Source organism: Parasteatoda tepidariorum, chromosome 7 (genome assembly GCF_043381705.1).
Source record: "Parasteatoda tepidariorum isolate YZ-2023 chromosome 7, CAS_Ptep_4.0, whole genome shotgun sequence".
Classification (NCBI taxonomy): Eukaryota; Metazoa; Arthropoda; class Arachnida; order Araneae; family Theridiidae; genus Parasteatoda; species Parasteatoda tepidariorum.
Genome location: NC_092210.1, coordinates 26,651,379 through 26,673,958, shown reverse-complemented (window position 1 = coordinate 26,673,958; position 22,580 = coordinate 26,651,379). Strand labels below are relative to the sequence as shown.

Genomic DNA, 22,580 nt, shown 5'->3' with positions numbered 1-22,580 from the left:
AAAGCATAAATATGTAAGTAATGTTTCAGAAAATACTCATCTTGAAATTCACATGACCATTCAACAATAATTTCAACTAATTCTTACCATAAAAGTCAGCGAACACAACTATTCAATAGTTAATTTAAGGAATACTTGCCATTAAAGTAATAAAAAAAAAATTACTTGAATTTTTTTTTTAAGAGATATCTGTGATAATTCACGGAGCAAATAGTCTTGGGAAATACTTGCTATAAAAGCCATATAATATAAATATCATCGAGAAACTTTAAACGCAATTGAATATACTTGTATTACGGTACAATAAGAATTAAGAATTAAATAATACCAGATACAAAGAAACCAATGCAATGAATAATATAAAAATTAAATAATAAGTTTCAATTTCAGACTTTAAAGTAAATTTAAAACTCAAGTTTTAAAGATCTTGAAATATTGAAAGATAATAATCATTATGGAGATGGAAATTCTAAAATAAAGTAGGTTTGTTTTAAGACTGAAATCAAATACTGATTAAGGACAATTTTCACCTGAATGATTAAACTTAAAAAGTGGCATTTAATAGCATAAGCAGTTTAACCCATTATTAGGTTTTTAAAAAAGAACTATTAAGATTGACTGCATATTTTGATAGATTATCTTACAAAAAGGAAAAAACAATTTTGTAATACATAATATTCTTAAGTTTAGATTAAAAATTAGAACTGAATTTTTATATTTAATGATTTTCATGAAATGTAATTTCGTTAAATGTAATATTAATTTTTTCCAAATCTCTATTTGTTCAAAAGTTCTTGCAATAACAAGCTTCTTTTTCTGTGACTTTTTCTCAAAGTAATAATTATTTTTCCTTTGTTGTTAAAAAATTTATTTCTCTCGCAATTTTCATTATATAAGCTTGACCTGTCAAAAGTAACAAAAAATGAATTAAAAAAAAAAGAGATAGGTTAGATGTTGCCAGATTTTAATCTTAATACTTATATCGACTTTTTTTTCAAATTTAAAGACCGAAGAGAGTGAAATATTTAAATATTATCAACACTTTTCTCATATTTAAACCTTACAGAAACATAGTTAAATTGGAGTTGGAATAGTATTTTAACATGAACAGTAGCGACGCTAAACAGCGAAGAACACAGCAAGAATAAGCATTAATTAGCTCCTCTTTCCTTAAGTGGAGCTGTTTTACCACATCGAAAACTTATTAAATACTCCTTTTTATATCTCAGAGAACTTCAGTTTTTCATTCTAAAATATTCTTCATTTTCCAGGTTTTCATTCTTCGAATTTTATTATAAGTTTTAAGCGGTAGTGATCTCGTTTCAAATCTATTAAGTAGGCGCAGTTTTTTGAAAATTTCAAATTTCATCACAATAATTGTAACCATTAGAGCTGAAACATCGTTTTTAACACTTTTCATCACTGTGAAAAATTTCTGTGTACCTGAACATCGAAAATGGTGGTAACCATTTTGTACCAAAGTGGCGCTCCATTAAGTGTTCCATTACATCAAAAAAACTAAGGATAGTTCCTACTGCTTTTAAAAATGCCACAACTGGTCATTAAAAAGAGGCAAAATTCCCTAATTTTGCCCTATATTTCATGCTAGATCTCTAAAATAAAGTTAACAGAAAAGAAAATATGTAGTACATTGTCGCTGACACCTTATACCAAAAAAAAGTGAAGTTCTAAACTAAAGGTATTGTTCAACCTATTTTTTTTACCATAAATGGCATTAAGACAGAAAAATGTCTGAAAGATGCTTTGCAAGGAATGATTCCTTTAACTTAATACATAGATTTAAAAGTAAATTATACTTTTTTGGATTTATTGAGCTTGATCATTTAGGACCACCAGTAAAACCATTATGTTCATAATTTATAGTAGCCGATTGGCAACACGTGTAATTTAATATAATTGAAAAGTAGACTGAGTAAGCAAAATATTCTTGAATTACAAGACCAATCAATCAACTATAAGGCTACAAGGATACAGCTTAAATAGAAATGTCACACCCACAAAGCAATTGACCCTCTAAGCGGTTGTGGGAGAGGCTAAAAAACTGCGCATGCTCCATAAAATTAAGCCAATTATTCAATGTCTTTTGCTAAGGGAGCTGTTTCAATATTGATTGGTTGTTACGGATTATAATCAAGTGTTAAATTTTGAACCAAACAGTGTACTCATTTCTAAATATTTTAGTTTTCTTTATATGATAATAAGTAATTGGAGACCACACCTTTAATGTCGAAACTACACATATCTTAACCATTTGATAAGAGGGATTATTATAAAATATACATCTCATGAAAAAAAATTTGAACTGTTTTATGTTTATCTAGGGCATTTCTTTCACACAATAAAATTTGCTCAACGACAGTTCAAAAGATCTGAATATATTAAGTTTTAAATTTTTATTTGAATGTTTGTTTTTGAAAGATTTTAGGCGGGTACAATGATTAATCATTAGGCCGCATTATTTGCTTGTGAATGTTTAAATAGGCGTTTGAATACTGCTAAAGTAACTCTATGTTTTCCTGTTCCAAATTAGAGTAAAGTATAAGATATAGTTGAGAGAGATAGAATCCAAGCTACCACATTTTTTTCTGCTAAAAAAAAACAATTTTATTACTGTCTTTTCATTCGATGAGTCAAATAATGCAGTTAGAATAATTCTCTTTTAGGCAACTTTGTTAGTCGAAATACTTTTTTATTCAGCTATGCCGAGAATTAGTATTTACAGTACTCAAGAAAGAAGTGTTTTAAAAATTCGATTTCTCAGGAGCTATTCAACCGATTTCGCTCAAACCTTATATTTTGCTACATAAAATTACATTCCTTCAAATTATGTACAAAATTGTATGCCATATAATTCAAAGTTTGTTCGAATATTCGTAAATAAAATAATAAATAATTAAAAAAAAATTTGCAGAGATTTTTGAATGAGCGAATTTTGTAATTGCGTGCAAAATTTTTTCATATCGCTTAAAAAGTACCTGAAATACGACGAAATACGCAAAAAATAAAGATAACAATAAGAAATCTACACTTTTGACCGCTTTCCTGACCGAACTTATAGACCATATTTTCCAGATTGCTGCTACCCCCTATATTTCGGGAGTCAAAAATCCGAACCCAGAGGAAAAAAAGGTATGTTTATTCAGAGAAAGTGCGTTTATGTTCCTAATTTCGTAACTTAAAATATTGTTTGCACTAATTAATTCGCATATTTTAGGTCTTCCAATCGAATCATTTATTTTGAGTCTCAGAAAGTGAAGATTTGAAAAGTTATTCTGGGTAGTACTGTCCTTTTTTTTCCGCGCTACATTAGTGAAGAGAAATATTAACAAACTTCAGTCAAAATTAACAAACATGATAAAGAATATATTGTATTTTATATCATGTAGGGATGAGAATTTTAATATTTGAATGTTGACCAAAATAACAATCTTTCAAAAAGGAAAGAAATTAGTACTAAAGTAGCAAATAATTTCAGCTCTTAGTTGTAAAACAGCTACATTAGTTATAAATCAAACAAAAAAAAATATCACTATTTTCTGTTGATTGACAAAAAGACTGTTTTGTTAAGCGCACAACTCTGGGATGTGATACAAACACTCTAGGTTAACAATATGTTTACAGTTGTTGATAAATTAGTTGACATATGCGAAAAATCATTGAATTCAAATCGGTTTTAACAATATTTGATTTCTAATGAATGGTTTCACAGCTTGAGAGTAATTAGCAATAATGTTATTTGCAATTTCACGGGATTAAATATTTTTTTCGAAGTAAACTTAAACTTAAAAGTAAGTAAAAAAGAAGTAAACTTAAAAGACTTATTGAAAATTATTGCAATTCTATAATGCTTATAAAAGATAATAAATAAACCATTGATTTTTAAAAGGTTAAAAGGGAAAAAAAAAACACTTTTTACATTAGTTTTCACAAATAATTTAATTATAAATATTTGTATATAGTTAAATAAATACCAATATAATTTTTCTTCGAAAACCTTCTGTAAATATTGTCATTTTTAATATTATTAGTTAAAATATTTATTTATTTATTTACCGTTTGAAAACTTCCCTCGATGCAAAGAATACAAATATGAAATAGCAGTGGGCATATTTCAAGAGCTTTAAAAATTGACTCTCATTTTCAAGACTTGCCATTCGAATAAAGTTCTCAAAAAAGTGATATATTACCGTTTTAGTTTATTTATCTATCGCCAAAAATTTCTTAAAATTAGAGTTTCTTAAAATTGGAGTTTTCCAATAGTGGGACGGCTTGGACAAAAACCGATAAATTGTACGTAAAACAGCTATTATAAATTAGCCTTAAGAATATTGTTAAGAATTACGCCCGTACGACACAAAGTTGCAAGTTTGTAAAAATATGATGTTGTTATGTCTGTATCAGATTCAATATTTTAAATTTTTATTTGTTTTTCATATGTAGCATTGACTACGCAAAGTGTGTATTAAATGTGTAAGAGGCAATATATTTAAGACGTTAGGCAAAATTAGGATTTTAGAAAAATCTATTTCTCCTTCTTTCTCCTTTTCCCCCCTGTTTTTTTGGGTTTTATAACTTAATACAAATATAAATCCGATAATCTAATAGATATTTTTAGTAACTATTAGACTAATATAATACGAAAAAATAAAATTTTGCTTGTAATTAGAGAACCAGAAAAAATATGCAAAAGGTCACAGTTGGCCCATCTGCGTCATTGTAATTTTGAACCCAATCCAGAAAACAAGCGAACTCCTGGATCAAGTATTGAAAGAAATTTTGCCTTCCTGGAGGACTTTTTAAAGGAACTAACCAATTGCGGTACATGGAGAGGAAAACCACGAAAACTTCCCATAGTCAGACTGGCGGCAAGGGACTGCAAAACTGAATTGTAGAAATTTTCTGGCTGTTTTTTGGGGGGATAGATAGAGTTGAACTTAAAAAGAAATAAAAAACAGCCATTCTCGCCCTAAAAATCGGTATTTTTGTAACACAGATATAGGAGCCGTGATGCATTATGGAATATAGCTTTCCCCTTCCAGTGAGGTGAACCTGTTTGAATTCCAGCGATGGATGATCGATATGAATTCCGCATCCGGCTTGCACCGACCACAGTGCTGACGTGATATATCCTCAGTGGTAGACGAGGATTACATTCTCCCTGCTGTCAGACTCACAGTGGGAAGTTCTCGTGGTCTTTCTCTCCATAAAACGCAACTGCGGGTTAGTTCAATCAAAAAGTCCTCCACGAAGGCAAATTTCTCCCAATACCTTACCCAGGACTTCCTTGTCTTCTGGATTGGGTTCAAAATTACAAGACTACGACGTTGAACATTAGCAGTCGTAGACCCAACAAAATGGGGTCGGCTGTTCAACGACTGTTATAAAATAAAATAACACAGGTATAAACGAGGAAAAAAAAATTCACAACCTAACTTAAAAATTACAGGTGGCCTGAAATGACCATTGCCTGCTTAAAAAAAAAAAATTCTGCAAGGCTTGCATATTGGCACCATTTTGTTTTGCATGTCTTTAGGAAAATTATTTTTTACAGTTCACAATTCTCAACATATGACGTCAGAAAACAATTTTCAAAATATGCCGTTTTTTTCTTCTACTAGGATGGCATAACCACTTAATATAAATAATTAATTAATTTCGAACTTTAAAATCTCTAATTCTTTCTTAAGCTAGCAATCAGCCTTCGTGCGAAGCTTAGTTGTAAGAATGCCAATTGACCTTCGCAAGATAGGTGTGAATAAGCAGTCGAAAGTATACTTCATAAACGCACACGATATATAGCGTGTGGAGAATATCAGCATAACCAAGGAGTTACATTAACGGTATGCGGTCCATTTGGGTCAACAATATAAAACAGTTGTTTCGAGTGAGTAGGCTAAGACGTTAGATGCCACAGTAGCCAATGGGATCGACGAGCCTCTGACCTCAATATTGAAAAGTTGTTTCTAATTTTCCCCAATCACCCTCTGTTTTTCCTTTAAGACCTCTATTAGATAGCCTTAATACGAGTCAACAATGCTTTTTAAAAAAATGGATTCAAACACTTTCACCGGGACATTTGTTTCTTTAAAGGGATATTTAAGTCTGTAACAAATTAAATTGTTATGGAAACATTTGAATTATCCTGAAAAGAAATATACTTTTTTTATAATTGTTTTTTATAAATATGTTGTGTTTTTATAATATATATATATATTGTTATTTACATTAATTATTATACTGTTTTTTTATTTATGTTATTTATGTTTATATGTAGAGCCCGGATTTTGATGACCTAAAAAATCTCAATTAATGCCCTTAAAAAGTGCAAAAAATGCCCTTACAAACTGCAAAAAATGCCCTTAAAATGTGAAAATTGCGCTGAAAATGCCTTATGACATGCCTTAAATAGAAGTAAAAATATTGAACTAAAACAATGTTTTACTCTTTAAAATTATTATGAGTCGTTTCAAAAATATAAAGCAATGCAATACTTGTTCTACGTTCATTTAAGTTTGAAAAATATGTTTTATATCCTAAAATAGCAAAAAAAGAGGAAAATATATTGACTCCAAAACATCTTCATTTTGTATAGAAACTTAAATGAATCTAACAACTTCCATCTCATAAATATCAGAATTACAGTGGATTATTAAATTTTTTTTTAATATTTTGAAATGTAAACGAGCGTCTCTTGTCTGAAAGCAAATTTTTATGCTTCAGACAAGAAAAAAAGCTTCTTTCAACGTCTACTGATGTTATTGGTGCGTACTTGAAAAGGACGGTCACACTCACTGACAATTCTTCTTCAATTTGAAAAGATGTTGCTTCACCTTTTAATATCCTAGAGATTTTCTTCATTGTTTGAAAGCCAGTGTAATAATAAAAAATTATAAAAAATAATAAAAATCAGAAAAAAATTAACAAAAATTTTAAAAAATGCTTTGAAATGCAAAATACGCCCCAAAATTTAAAGAAAATGCCCTATAAATCTAAGGGACAAAAAATTTCCGAAAATGCAAAAAATGCAACAAAAAAATGCAAATGTCATCAAAATCCGGGCCTTATTTATATATATTATATATTGCAATATTTTTTTTTCGATTATAGGTGTATTTTATGTATAAGCAATTTCATTTTATAGTGGCATTGTAATTAAAACAAATAGAATAAATGAAAATGATATACATAATTATACAAATTTTGTGTGTTTGAATAGCAATGAATAAAAATTATGGTAAAGAAATATTAAAAAATAAAGTATTAATTACTGAAAGAGTTAGTAAACATACTCCTGTAAAAATTGGTTAAGTTTTGAAAAATAATATTGGTACTTTGAACAGTAATATTAGGAAAATTTGCAGCTTATTTAATATGGTGTTATTTGAACAAAGTTCCCTTTTAAATTAATCTATAGAATAAAAAATTCAGGTTTTTTTTAGAAAAATAAAACTTGCAGAATATTGATGAAACTTAGCAGTATAAAGAGCAAATAAAAATGTATTTTTGTTCATTAAATTTTATTTTTGTTTAATTTTTTTTCATTTAATTATTTAAAACTTTATTAGTACTACATGACACACTTTTTTCCCTCGAAATGTAAATTAGTGATATCCAAACTGATGAACTCATAAATCCATAATATTATCATATTTAATAAATTATTGCATGCATTATAAAACTGAGTAATTAACATAATTTCTATTTTTAATGTTGAAATTTAAGTTTGAAATATAATATCCCTAATTGATGATTACGATATTTTTTCTGAAAAAATACCAACTATTTTCATGCTTGCTTCATCAGAATCAACTAAAAATATCGGAATAATAACTAAAAATTACATTAATGTTCTAGATTCGTTTAAATGGTTGTCATAAAAGCATTAATAAGCTTAAATTAATAATAGCTTTTTTAAAAAAACTTTCTTCTAAATTAAATATTTTTTTATTTGGTACGAGCAATAAAATAAAATTGTGATAAAATCTCCATTAAAACGGACAAAAAATAAGAGCTTTCGAAATAAATTTAAATCCTTTATGTTTGAAATGTAAGAAATAACGAAGTTCATTTGAATAAATTAGAAATGTCAGTAATTCTAATACTTTTAATGGCAATTTAGACTTTAACAAAAAAATTTTAAATGAATTAACTGAGTAACATTTCATAAAGATAACTTCTTAAAAGTGCATTTGTTATTTAACCATAGAACCATATTGTGGTGCAAATTTGCAGTAACCTTAATAATTAGGGAAATTTAAGCAAATTTTCCCTCAAGTTGAACCACAGTGTCGTACAAATAAGTTCAAGAAGTACAATAATAAGTATTAACGCGCTCCAACATTTTCCACAGTGAATGTTTGAAAATTAATTTCAGTGATCATTTTACAATGTTAATACACAATAAGCAAAATTAAAACCATATCATCCTGAATAAATTTTGTTCCAAAGATAAAATTTAATGATTATTATAGTACAAATACTGAAAAAAAGTAGGATCAAAACAACCAGAAAACGGTAAAATTTAGAATGTTTCAGACTCTGTGAGAAACCAGAAAGCTCACGGTAACTTTTACCAAAGAGGGGGCTCTGCGAATGATTTTAGTAAAATTAACATAGAAATACGGTTTTATAATGTGTGATAAAATTTGGTAATTTCATCATGGCCCAAAAACAATTTATTCTGTTAAATTTACTTTTCAGTTTTATATTTTTTTACTAAATGTATGGTTATAAAAAGTATAATTTTGAAACCCAGAATTTCCGGAAAACCATTACCATATGAAATTGCTAAAATTAAATGTTAAAATACCGTATGTTTTGGTATTAGCAAAATTATGGATCTTTTAACCGGAAATGTAAATACTATGCAGCTCAGTAATTTCACCAGAATTAAATCACCTCAAATATGTAGCTGCAATTCGAAATATATGGTCCCAATAGTTTAGGCGCATTAACAATAATTTTTCACTATTTGCATAATTCGTTGTATGTTGCGGCTCTGCAAATGTTTGAAAAATTACGAAATTTATTTATCCAAAGATAATTCCATGTAAAAAATGATTTTCAATATGCTATCTTTTATCATTTATTTAATAAATATCAAACAAATTCCCAATACGGTATAAAAAAATTCGCATTATTTTAAACATTTTGAAAATTTTAAAAATTTTGCATTATTTAAATAGAAAATTCAAACTAAATTGGTTTAATAGTTCTTGAACTATAGATTTTTAAAAATACAATTTTTTTTAAGCTCTATGAATATGAAACTATTCAATAATTTCCCTCAAATTTTAGATTTCGTTTAAAATTAAATAGTTCAAAATGAGGTAAAAATTTGCATACCTTATAATTGAAAAATGTTTGACACTTACTGAATAAATATTATGTATCTCGAACTTTATTTTCAGGCATGTAAAGTAAATTTTCACTTGGAATTATTTTTGAATAGCCAAAACTAATTATTGCGTGCAAATTTGTTTAAATTAGTTCAGAGAAAAGTTATTTTAATTAGTTTAGAGATGTGGCTAAATACACAAAAAATGAATTGAAGATTTAGAAGTCCAAACTTTCAATGGCTCACCAGCCATTAAAAGTTTGAACCATTTTCAATAGTCGAAATTTCGATAGTCTATGTGGACCATTTTCAAATAGTTGAAAATACAAATCTGTTCTAAAGAAGATATATTAATACAGAGAAAGTACGTTTTCGGGGGACATTAATTGATAGTTAATACGAATTAATTAGCACATTTTAGGTAACTTTTTTGAACCATTAAAATTGACAGTTAATAAAAATCATATCTGTAAATTAATTTCAATTAACCGTTTTCAATGTTATCAACGTTTCAATTGGAATAAAATCTGTAACTATTTCTTTGTAAGATCACAAATTTAAAATTTAGGTATTAAAACCAGGTAAATTAAAATACTTATTTTTTAAGAAAAGACTATAGTCTTTTCTTAAAAAATCTTATAAGAATGTGAATAATTTTCTAGAATTTTCAGAATAAGAATTTTCTTATAAGAATGTGGATTAAGAAGAAAGTAAAGAAATTGTTATACGCTTTATATTAAAAAAACTAGTTTTAAAAGATGAAACAATGACCTTGAAGCCATAAAAAAGCATTCATGTTTTTTTCCTACCTTTTGCTATACAAAAACTCATAAGTACTTTTTTAAGTAGGGCCAATGAAGCAAAGGGTGGCGAGTTTCGACTTTTCTTTAAAAAAAAATCAGTCACGCTTGGAAGGAAATTCCAAGGACGCCGAAAGTCCTTTTGTTTCTGGCAATTTCAAACGCGTTTTCTTCTTTGTTTGTGAAAATACTCATTATGCAACATTGATATCAAACATGCATAACAAATGTCAAGCACTGTTTAACACTGCGTTAAACAAATGTATCTGTACTGTTCAGTAACATTCACTCGTACAAAAAAATTTCAATCATTCATGGAACTGTCTACAATTAATTCGAATCCTTTCTTTTAATGTTGGCGATTTAAAAAAGTATATTTAGAGTAACGTCGCCAATCTTTTGAGCTATTTAGATTTATATTAAGTACAAATTAAGAGAAAATTCATAATACAACTTATTAATAATCTAAGTTATAAACGTCATTTGAAAGCGTAATTTAATATTTTTTATTGAAAGATTTTTTTCCATTTAAGATTACATTTTCAGTTCTCGGGGCAATATAGCGATAAACCATATTGATTCAAGATGATATATTAATATTGCACCTTTCTTTAGTATTATTTAAATAGAGGCACTAATATTTAATTAAATAGTAGTACCTAGTTGACTTTAATATTTCAACAGATAATCGCCACATTGCAAAGAAACATCTGCTTGTCTACCTAGAAATCATAGTTTCTGTCACAATATTCCTTTCTTGAATTATTTGAAAATGTGACTTATCATTTAATTGCCCCTATCTTTTCATAAAAACTATGTCTTTTCCAGCAAACTGTGTTTTTAAGTTTTTTTTCCATATTTTTTTTAATGAATTCACTTCTTGTTTTATAAGAATGAGATAACGTTATAACTTATAACCATAAAAAAAAAGAACTTAGGTGACTCAGGGGATAAAGCGTTCGCCTCCCAATTAGGTGACTGAAGTTCGGATCCCATTTGTGGTTGATTGATACGAATTCTGCTCTTGGCTCTCACTGACCATTGGGCTGCCGTAAAATTTCCTCTGTGGTTGACGGATCACGACTTAGAATCCCCTTTCCATCGGGCTAACTATAAGAGGTTCTTGTGGTCTTCCTCTCCATGTAACGTAATTGCGAGCTAGTACCAACAAAAAATCCTCTAAGGAGTCTAGTTTTTTCTAATGCTTGATATAGGAATTTTCTGGATTGGGATCTAAATTACAAGGCTATGGATAGTTGTAAACTCAGAATTGGGTCAGTATTTCATCGCTGGTTATAAAATAAAATATAAAATCATAAAAAGATATGACAAGTATTATAACTCATTTTTGATTCGTATGTTTATGTTTTTGGTTACATTTCTTTAGATCTATATAAAAGGAAGTTGATAAGGCTTTAAATCATTTGATTTTATAATAAAAATACTGATAGTTTCTAAAATTTTAAATAACATTAAAAATATATATAAATAAAATGCATGGATATAACTCAAATAAACCTAATTTGCATTTTTATTACATCTAAGCTTTTAACGTTATTTAATGTCCTAGCTAACTATAAAAACTAATGGTGCAATGCGTAAAATAAGTAGTGCAATATATAATATAAAAGGTGCAATACATAAATATATATAATATGTTAAAATAAAATATATATCTCAAAATATGGATTTAATTTATACTAGTTTGAATCTACCATGATACGTTTCAGAAGGTGGGTTGAGAGCTGCATTAAAAAATAATTTACATTCAATTAAAAATAGTTTTAACCTTATTAGAAATATATATTAATGAATAAAACATAGGATTTTAATTTTTGAAATTGTATATAGTACTGACCATTAAAGTATATATGTTAATTTACAATATACATAAAACCTATTATGCGAAAAATTACACAATTGTTACAAAATAAAAATGCAATTTACACCAGATGTTTGTCATCAAAAAGTGTGTTAAACTATTTTTTCGTTTTAATATGATTTTTTCTAATAGCAGTTTTTAAACAAACTGGTGGCATTTGCTAGTTTTAATCATTTGTTTTGAACTCTTGAAACTCTGCTCGCAAAATAGTGAAACTTGATAAACTTTAATTAACATTCATGTTTTAGAACTTAATGTACAGTTAAATCATTAATCTATATGAATGTTTTAATGTTAGTTGTGAAACGTATTTACTTGTACACTTCTTGAAAATCATAATAAGACACACAAAAAATATTGCGTAGCCTGTTTGATGTGACTTTCTATAACATCATTAAGAATTAAAAGACAACATTACTCGACTTGAAAATATAATTATATAATTAAATTAATATCAAACCATCTTTGGACAATTATATGCGATATAGAAACCAAAAATAATTTGAAAACACTGAAATTCGAGTTTCAAACTTCATTGATATTTTATTATTTCTGTTTTGAATAGTTTGGGGATTATGTGCTTGAATGGTTAAGAATAAAGTGTTAACTACGAAATGCTGATCAATAGTCGTGACGGAAAATACCTTTTGTCGGCACCCAGACACAAAGATCTGGGTCAGAAACTTCCAAGTAGAATTGAATCATTGATGCGAAGAATCTGAACTCTTGAATAACAGCTTTCTTTATTTTGAATATCTATTTCATTCTGTTATCTGGTTATGGAAAGACATTTTAAATTACACTTAAACATGAATCTTGTCAAAGTCTGTAAGAATGACAGGAGAGAAGAAATGAATGTTTTGTTATGGAAAGACACTTTAAATTATTCTTATATATGGATCTTGTAAAAGTTTAAGAATGACAGGAGAGAAGAAATGAATGTTTTGTCATGGAAAGACACTTTAAATTATTCTTATATATGGATCTTGTAAAAGTCTGTAAGAATGACAGGAGAGAAGAAATGGATGTTTTGTCATGGAAAGACATTTTAAATTATTCTTATATATGGATCTTGTAAAAGTCTGCAAGAATGACAGGAGAGAAGAAATGGATGTTTTGTTATGGAAAGACACTTTAAACAATTCTTATATATGGATCTTGTAAAAGTCTGTAAGAATGACAGGAGAGAAGAAATGAATGTTTTGTTATGGAAAGACACTTTAAATTATTCTTATATATGGATTTTGTGAAATTCTAAGAATGACAGGAGAGAAGAAATGATGTTTTGTTATGGAAAGACACTTTAAATTATTCTTATATATGGATCTTGTAAAAGTCTAAGAATGACAGGAGAGAAGAAATGATGTTTTGTCATGGAAAGACATTTTAAATTATTCTGATATATGGATCTTGTAAAAGTCTGCAAGAATGACAGGAGAGAAGAAATGATGTTTTGTTTTGGAAGGACACTTAAAATTATTCTTATATATGGATTTTTTCAAGTCTGTAAGAATTACAGGAGAGAAGAAATAAATGTTTTGTTATGGAAAGACACTTTAAATTATACTTATACATGGATTTTGTAAAAGTCTGTAAAAATGACAGGAGAGAAGAAATGAGGATTAAGAATAAAAGAGAACCATAAGGAATGAAAGAGAATGAAGAAAGAGAACATAGGCATGAAATGATTTCATTCCTTGCCAACGTTTTATTTAATTTTATAACTGGTGTTGATCAGCCCACCCAACTCTGAGTGTACGACTACCAATGTTCAATTCAGTCGCCTTGTAATTTTGAGCCCAGCGCAGGAGAAAAGGGAACTTTTTAATCAAGCATTTGGACAAACTAGCCTTCGTGGAGGACTTCTTGGTGGAACTAACTCGCATTTTCGTTGCATGGAGAGGGAAACTCGTACGGTTAGACTGACGACAAAGAGATTCTAATCCATGATCACCAATGAGCAATGTGGCCGGTGCAAACCAAAAGCAGAATTCGTATCAATCAGCCACCACTGGGATTCGAACCTGTGGCACCTCATTGGGAGGCAAATGCTCTATTCTCTAAGCCACGACGGCTCTCCATGCATATGTTAATTTTATAAGTCGTATGCACTATAAGGAAAAATTAGGAGATTTTGCTATTGGACAGTCGTAATATTTTTAACAGTAGTCATTTTTTGGAAATCGGATTAAAACAAACTGCTAATATTAATAATGTAATGTAAATATGGTTAACATTACAAGTTAATTTTTAAAATCATCGGAAAATTTTAAGAAACAATAATAAAATAAAGTAATTTTCTGAATATTATAAAATAACTATTATAATTCCATAGTTATTAAGAAAATAATAGAATGCGCATGGAGTGCATTTTTGACGAGAAAAGGGACGACAATCAGACTATGTTTTAAATGCTTTTGATAGTAGCCAATGGTGCCGGGTGGTGACCGTTAATTTTGTCCAGTGATATGTACTACAGCTGACTTTTATAAATTCTAACCAAATTCGTTGGTAACTATAGTAAAGAGTTGCATTTTATCTCTTTATGAAGTTATTTGCCTAATATATATCATAAGTAGATGGCTAATGCTATAGAGTCTTTTCAGCCTCTGAAATATCTCATAATTATCTGCTCATTGATATAAAATAATCTGCTCCATGTATATTAAAATATTAATAATAAAAAAACTAAGAATTTTTCCATCACTTTGAACAGTTTATAATATTTCCCAAAACCTACCATCGACTTAAAAATAAATAAAAAATGAAATTAAAAAGTAAAGTTCACGAATATAGTAATTTATATTATAGGAAGTTTTGATTCAATGAAAAAAAGAATTTGTCTTTAAGCGCTTTAAGTAATAAACACTAAATTTCACTCGAAAATGGAAATAAATTCGAACTAAAATGGAGCAAGTAAAACTAAATCGGAATACAATAGAGTTAGTACAACAAAATCGAACTTTAAGTATGAAGCCTATAGCCTTCTAAGTTTTGACTTTTCTTGCATACTAATTGCCATTTTCATATAATAAACCTGCCAAAGAAATTGCGTCTGATCACCAGTGGTATTTTATAAAATTGTATAAAATTGTATAAAATTTATGAAATATATGAAATAGAAAAATAGTACATCTCATTCTGGCAGTATAGAATCTAAAATACTGCGTCATAATCAAAGTTATTGAGTAATGATTAATTGAGTACTACACATCAAATGAGAAGTTTTAAATAATCGGTTCATGCTTCTTTCCATTGAAATTTTAAACCGAATTGTTGTTCTTAAATGGAAAAGATGGACTTAACGAACTCAAAGATAAAATTTTAAAGTGCTTAATTAATTTCAGAAAACATTTGTCCGTTTTTTAATGCGAAAATATTTAGTACGAAGAAAATAAATTGTAGATAAAAATTAAGTAAGAACTTCATTTTCTCAAAATTGATTTCATTTTTATTCATCATTTTAATTTCCTTAAATATTTATCGCCAAATATGATAAGCATAAAATTAAAAAAATCAAGCTATGGATACTTTTCAAATAAGTTAGCATTAGCCAACCTTCTGCCAAAATTCCATGGTTACTCTCATTAAATTTATAAAAGTGTAATTGATATTTAATGTCATTAAGTGAAATATTTCTTTTTATAAAAGCGTAATTTATTTAGGAAAACATTCATTTAGAAAAGAGTGACCATTTATTTGTAAGAAGTGACTTAAAGAACAAGATTTTGAATTAAGAAAAAGAGAAGGTCGCAGGTTTGAGTTCCGGGAACTAAAACGTTTAGGAATAAACAACATGTAATTGTGCTTCATTCATGTAAGACAATAAACATGACTTAGAACAAAGCCACTCATATCATTTTATTACCAGCCTTAAACACGTGATTTGCAACTACTAATGCTCAACTCAGAAAACATGGAAACTTGTAGTAAAAAATTACATTCTTTTAAGATCTTTCAACGAAACAAACCTACATTGAGTTATATGGAAATACAAAAACCCCTCATGGCCAGTTTGATTGCAAAGGAAACGTACCCCAAGTATTAATTTAAGTATGAACTGTGTTCTGAAACAGCCAGGATCATTGAGTAACACATACGGCCAGCTTCGGCCGATAGCCTATAAACAAGTGTCGCAACAATATGACACAACTGTTTGCCTCCTAATCCAGAAATAAATCAAGTCTAGTTAGATTCAAACAACATTACCATGCATGAGATTTATTTTCTCGCAAATAATTTGTGCATTCACGAAAAGAAACATTTTCGCGTGAATAGCATACGCAATGACAACAAAACATATTCTCACTCTAAGCAACACTTATCCGATTATCGGTAGTTTTGTGGCAATAATTACAACAATATTGCCCCCTGGCTAAACGTGTGAGGTTTTCCTCTAATGCGCAAAAGCGGGTTAGTCCCCTCAAAAAATTCTCCCCGAAGGCAAATTTCTCCCAATATTTGATCCAGGAGTTCCCTTGTCTTCCCGGACAGGGCTCAAAATTATAAGGCTAAGGAGTTCAACATTAGTAGTAGTTAACCCAAATTGGGTCGACTATTGAACAACGGTTAAAAAATAAAATTAAAAAAATTTTACATTTCGTACGTGTTTAAGGCATTTCAAAGCATCGTCTTTTCCGTAGACTAATTTTAGCTCGATTTCGCATTTCGTTCTAGTATTTAATTACTATTATTAATATATAAAAAAATAATACTAAAAAATGTTTTGTTTTCTTATGACACTTTCGTAATCAGGTAGATTTCTGAATGTCCCTTACATAATACTGTATGGTAAAACTAGGAAATTTTGCTAATGGCAGGGGGCATTTGTATTCTTAACAGCTTTTAAAAATACGAAATAATTAAAATGATTTGATATTATAAATATAAGGCATTTTTTGAAGCATTTCTAAGAATGTGGTTAAATATTACAGATTTCACTTCTAAAATAAAAATAGAAAGAAAAAAAAAGACAAGCGTAAAATAACGTAATTTTCAGAATATTATAATCTTTTCAAAATAATTCCATATTTATTGAAACTGGAAATAAAATGCGCATAAGTACCCTTTAGACAAGAAGAAAATGGCTCTTGGGTGGAGACTCCTAAACATTTTTGTGTCCATTTGTTATAATTAGTCGCCTTGTGTCTGGTGGCGACAGTTGATTTTGATTCGTAAGTTTAATTCAAAATTTTGTTAATTTTTATTTTATGAATACCAAGAGGAAACATTGTTCCCTCAGAGCAATGAAGAATAACAAGACAGCTATCAATGTAAAGTTTACTGGTTTTAAAAAAAAAAGCAGTAAAATATCATATTTTTGTCCCCTAAACCATAAAAAAAAAGTTTCATTTGGCAACGAGACAACAAACTAATAAAAAAATCGTTCACCTCTGAAAATACAATGTTTGGAAGTACATCTTTTAGAAACAAACGCTCCCTACACAATCAGCCTTTTTTTTCCCATAAAGTACTCAAAAATAAAAGTAGATCACACTGAATAACTTTTGGTCTAATGATCGGTATGCTGATTAATTAGCGCAGACGATATTTTTCCAAAATCAGACAAAAAAACGTGCTTTCTCCGAATAAACATAATTTTTTTTTTTTGGCAAAAACAAAACTTGAGCAAAATTGGTCGAATAGTTTTGAAAAATCTAATTTTAAAGATACGACTTTCGCAAAATATTGTTTTTTAGAAACTACTTGTCCGATTTCGTTTAAATTTTTAATTCTGTCATCTAAAATTGCATTCTATAAAATGATATAAAAACTGTATACGTAACTTTTTTGATCAGTATAAAATAAAATAATAAAAAATAATAAATACTCAAATACTCACGAAAATTTTTTTCTTGCATAGAACAATAAAAAATAATAAATACTCAAATACTCACGAAAATTTTTTTCTTGCATAGAACTATCTTCGGATAAGCAAATTTTATAATTGTGTTCAAGAATTTTTCAATTCACTTAAAAAGTTCGAGATTACGAAATACGGAGAAAAAAAAATTTCATTAAGGGGACCAAATATTGATCCACTGTCCTGATCAAACTATGGGGACCCTATTTCCGAGATTGAGGCTACACCCCCCATATCTTGGGGGTCAGAAACCCGAATCCGTAAAAAAAAGATATGTTTATTTAGAGAAAGTATGTTCTTGTGCCTGATTTCATAACTTAAAATATCGTCTGCACTAATTAACATATTTGAGATCATGCCCGCGAATCATTAAAATTGAGTCTTAGAACGCCATGATCCGATTAGATCAAAAGTATTGAGTCCGTTTATCTATTTTGCGCACTGTACATCCAATGCAACAGAAGTCGCCATTCTTCTGTAGATTACTGTTTACTTTATTAATTATAATAGACTTCATAACTCTATACGAAAAAGATAAAGCTCCTTATACATTTCTAATGTATAATCCACATAAATCTTTTTTTAATTACTGATTTTATTTTTTTATCCACGAAGAATTTAAATTTAAGAAAAAAAAATTATGTGAAGCTTAATTTTTATTGCAATTTTTGAATATATTGCAATGTTTGAATAAATTGCCCTCTTTCATGGTGCTTTAAATTATAATACAATAAGCTAAATTTAAAATTTAAATTTTATAATTAAACTGATTGAAATTGAATTGATTAAATTTAAGAAAAAGTGCTCGCTTTCAATGCAGTGTAGTTCGGGAAAAAATACATAAATCAAACCAATAATCATATTTAATCAAAGTTTTCAAGTTTCTAATTAAATTGATTTAAAGTCTATTGATTAATTTTAAGAAATGGTGTTTTATTTCAATACAGTAGCTTGAAAAACAATTTTTAAATCAAACCAATAAGCATTTTTTCATCAAAGCTTTCAAGTTTATAATTAAATTGGTTGAAATTTAATTAACTAATAATAAGAAGGTGTTCTCTTTCAATTCAGTATTGCAAGGAGAAAATATATAAATCAAACCAATAAGCATATTTTAATCAAAGTTTTCAAGCTTGTACTCATATAGAACATGAACTATCAAGTTTTGTATGGATATGATTCTTTGAATAATAGAAATTTTATAAAATTTTGTTGTTTTTAAAATTATATTCATTGAAAATATTTTCCAGTAAATGTATAAATAAAGTTTGAATATGCATGTCAATTTTAAAAGATTTTTATTAGACTTGAAACTTTTTTACTTGTTTATATATTTGTGCTATTGGAAGAAAAAAATACAGTTAAATACAACTTTTACTTGGATACTACTATTTTTATCAATATTGAATTAAATGTTTATGTTGAAAGCTTTGATTATGTGTCTTCTTAAAATTTAAATATGTTTGACACGTAAGATTTTCAATGCCTACTGCACTGAGAAAAAAAATTACTATATCTGTAAGTAGCGCTCACATTATTTTGTCTTCTTGTTGAATGGATTAAAACTTTTTCCTTCTAAGACTTACTTCAACAACGAGCTCAATTATTGTTTAAAATATTTTAGTAAAACAAAATTGATTTTCCGTTGCATTAAACGCATTATACTATACAAAACTCATTCCTCAATTTTTTCAAGTAATTTTAAAATTTAGTTTTAAAAAAGAAATTTTAATTTAAAAAAAACTTAACTAAAACTCTTTCTTCAATTTTTTTTCAAACTATTTTTAAATTTAGAGTAAAAAATAATTCATAGTTTGTAAAACAAATTTAATTTCATCAAAATGATCCTTATGTACTAAATTTAAAAAAAAAATCCAAAACCACAACATTAAAACGTTTGATTTTTTTTAAAAAGCAATTTTTTTAACTTGCTTAAATTTAATTTCTTATTTATCATATAATGTTAGAGATACAAAAAGATCATGACTTATAAAAATATTATTTATCTGCATTCATACCTATAGCATAATTCAAAATTAAACTCATTGTCTACTAAGTCCCGAACTAGAATCATATTATGAAATGTTCAGATTTCTGGTCATTTGGAATCATATTATTAACAATCAATTTCATTCTATAGGTAACTGTTACTAGATTATGCAAGAAATCAAAAATTTCCTCTTATGCATGAATTAAATAAATTGGATTTAAAAATTTTTCATTTACTTAAAGGGTCTTTGATGCTTGTTATGTAAATTAGTTGAAATTGTTTGGAGTATTTTCAGCATAAAAATTACAATGTTCCGTGTTATTGGCACAACATTCGTGTACTGTTTAATAATAAATTTTACCTAATAAACTTGAAACTAAAGTGTAAAAATGAATTAAGAATTTTAAGTATCAATAAGATTAAATAAGTAAAAAATTAAAATAATTTATAGTTTTTTACAAAATACATTTAAAATTTAATATTTGAAACAGCAATCATCATGGCTTACCTTAATTTTTGCTTGAAGTTAAAAAATTTTAACGTTATTTGTTATTGGGACAACATTCGTATATTGTTTGAAAAAAAATTTCAACTCATAAACTTAAGACTGAAGTTTAAAAAATATTTAAGAATCAGTGAGATTAAATAAGTTATAAATTTAAATAACTTATAATTTTTTATACAATACATTTAAAAGCTAATATTTGAGACAGCAAACAGAATGGCTTACCTTCATTTTTGTTTGAAGTACCCGCAGATGAAATTAGAAACAGAAAAACTAATAATCTGAAGAAATCCCACAAAATCCAGTTGATATCACACTTCATGCCTTTCCAAAGCACCCCACTAAGCACCAATAATAATCCACCGGGTACTTAATCACCAAAAACTGTGCTTATATAATACAAGTCGCACACATATACAAAACAGTCCAATCAGTATAAAATAAAAAGAAATTCCTTCACACAAATGTTTTCCTTCCAAATATAAATTAAGTGAAAAAATTTTACGCTGCAATTAAAATATTGGCGAGAAATGATATGTTAGAGTCTGCGGTTTGAGAGTCTATCGCTAACATGCCTAGTTTGTGTTTTGGAAGAAGGAAGTGATATTGGCAAGGAATAAAAATAAGATTGAGGAACAGGTAGGTAGAACAGAACCTTTTGGCGACCTGACTACAACTGAATGGAGAAAAAAAAAGTTTGTTTCGCTTTGTGACATCATCGTTAAATTTTGTGACGTCACACTGGACTGCGAAACATCACTATTCTTTCCTCATACTTTGCTAATGCCGTGGAATAACCATTCATAAGCGTTTCCATTTCCCAAGGAAAATGATCACGTGATTTGGGTGCTATGAATTAATTTTTTAATGATAATTTTATTTAATGAAATATGTAGATAATAACCTCGTAATATTTTTGAAATGCGCGTTTTGTTTGAATATGTAAGATTATTTTATGGCAAAATGTATCATCTATCAACAAAGAATTGCTCTAAGTTTTTTTTTTCTTCACAAAATGTAAATTGTGAAAAAACATTCAGAACACACTCACTTAATTAAATCATATATTCCTGTAATTCTTAATGTGCTCTCAAATATTATTTTATGATTTTTTTGCATGCATAATTCCTTATTTATTTCAATAAAAAAGCATTAGCGGACAGATTACCCTCTACAAATATTCCTTAATGATGGATTTTCTTCATTTCTATCAAATTTCTTAATTCCCGCCATTTTCTGATTCTTTTCAGCTCAAAGTCTTTTTCTGTACAACCGAATTCAAAGGAAATAACATTTACAGTGAAATATCCTACTGACATTTACATATCATTTGCATAGTTATATATCCTACTGATTGTATATCCTCTTCATGAATGCATATCATGAATGCAGTTATATATCGTACTGAAATGTGTATATCCTCCGCATAATTGAATACCCTATTGTGATTTATATATTCTCTGCTTAGTTGTATATGAGGGGCGATAGCCTGGTTCGTAGGGCATTGGACCCGTGTCCAAGAGGTTGTGAGTTCTATCCCCGCCTGTGAGTTCTATCTGTCGGAGTCACAAAGTCCTCCAAGTTCTCATAACAAATCAATACTGGTAACAGGATCGGAGATTGATCATGCCCTTTCTCAGATCAAAATTACGATTGGAGTGTGAATGTGTCCTCTTTGTAAAACTGGTTGTGACGTATGCGTGTGGAAGATGTCGAATTCCTGGCCTTAGATAGCTCCACTGGAAAATAAGAAGAAGCGCACCCTTCTACCTTAAAATAGGCTTATTAGTATTGGCAAGTGGCATAAGACAACAACATAGTTGTATATCCTATAGAGATTTGTATGTCCCTTGTATAGCTGTATATCCTACTCAGATTTGCTTTGACTTACGCTAAAAACTAAAAGTTACCATTTTTATATAATAATTAAATAAATAATTAAGTTTAATTGTTTAATAAAATGAATTAATTGAATAATTAATTGAATATTTTAGTAAAAAACATAGCATTTATGAGTGTACTTTCTTTTAAGCTTCATCTATTAAAAGCTCGGGTATTAAAAGAATATTCATGTATATGGATAAAATTTAAAAAAAATGTTTTTGAATATAAACATACACATTATTTTTAACGCAAATACCAATTATGTATTAACTTGATTTTTTTTTTTCTAAATCTGAAT

The 22,580-nt window shown here is 28.1% G+C and overlaps 1 protein-coding gene across 2 annotated transcripts in view; it reads right to left on the bottom strand.

Moving 5' to 3' along the window:
* Positions 1 to 21,081, bottom strand: part of LOC107441689 (dual oxidase) — a 200,280-nt gene extending 179,199 nt beyond the window's left edge. Inside the window, exon 1 of one of the 2 annotated variants that reach the window (XM_043045166.2) lies at positions 20,624 to 21,081. In XM_043045166.2, the coding sequence (XP_042901100.1) occupies positions 20,624 to 20,720 (97 nt within the window). In that variant the 5' untranslated portion in view covers positions 20,721 to 21,081. The remainder of the gene's footprint in view (positions 1 to 20,623) is intronic. The other variant, XM_043045167.2, reaches the window with a different exon arrangement.
* Between the last annotated feature and the right edge of the window lie 1,499 nt (positions 21,082 to 22,580).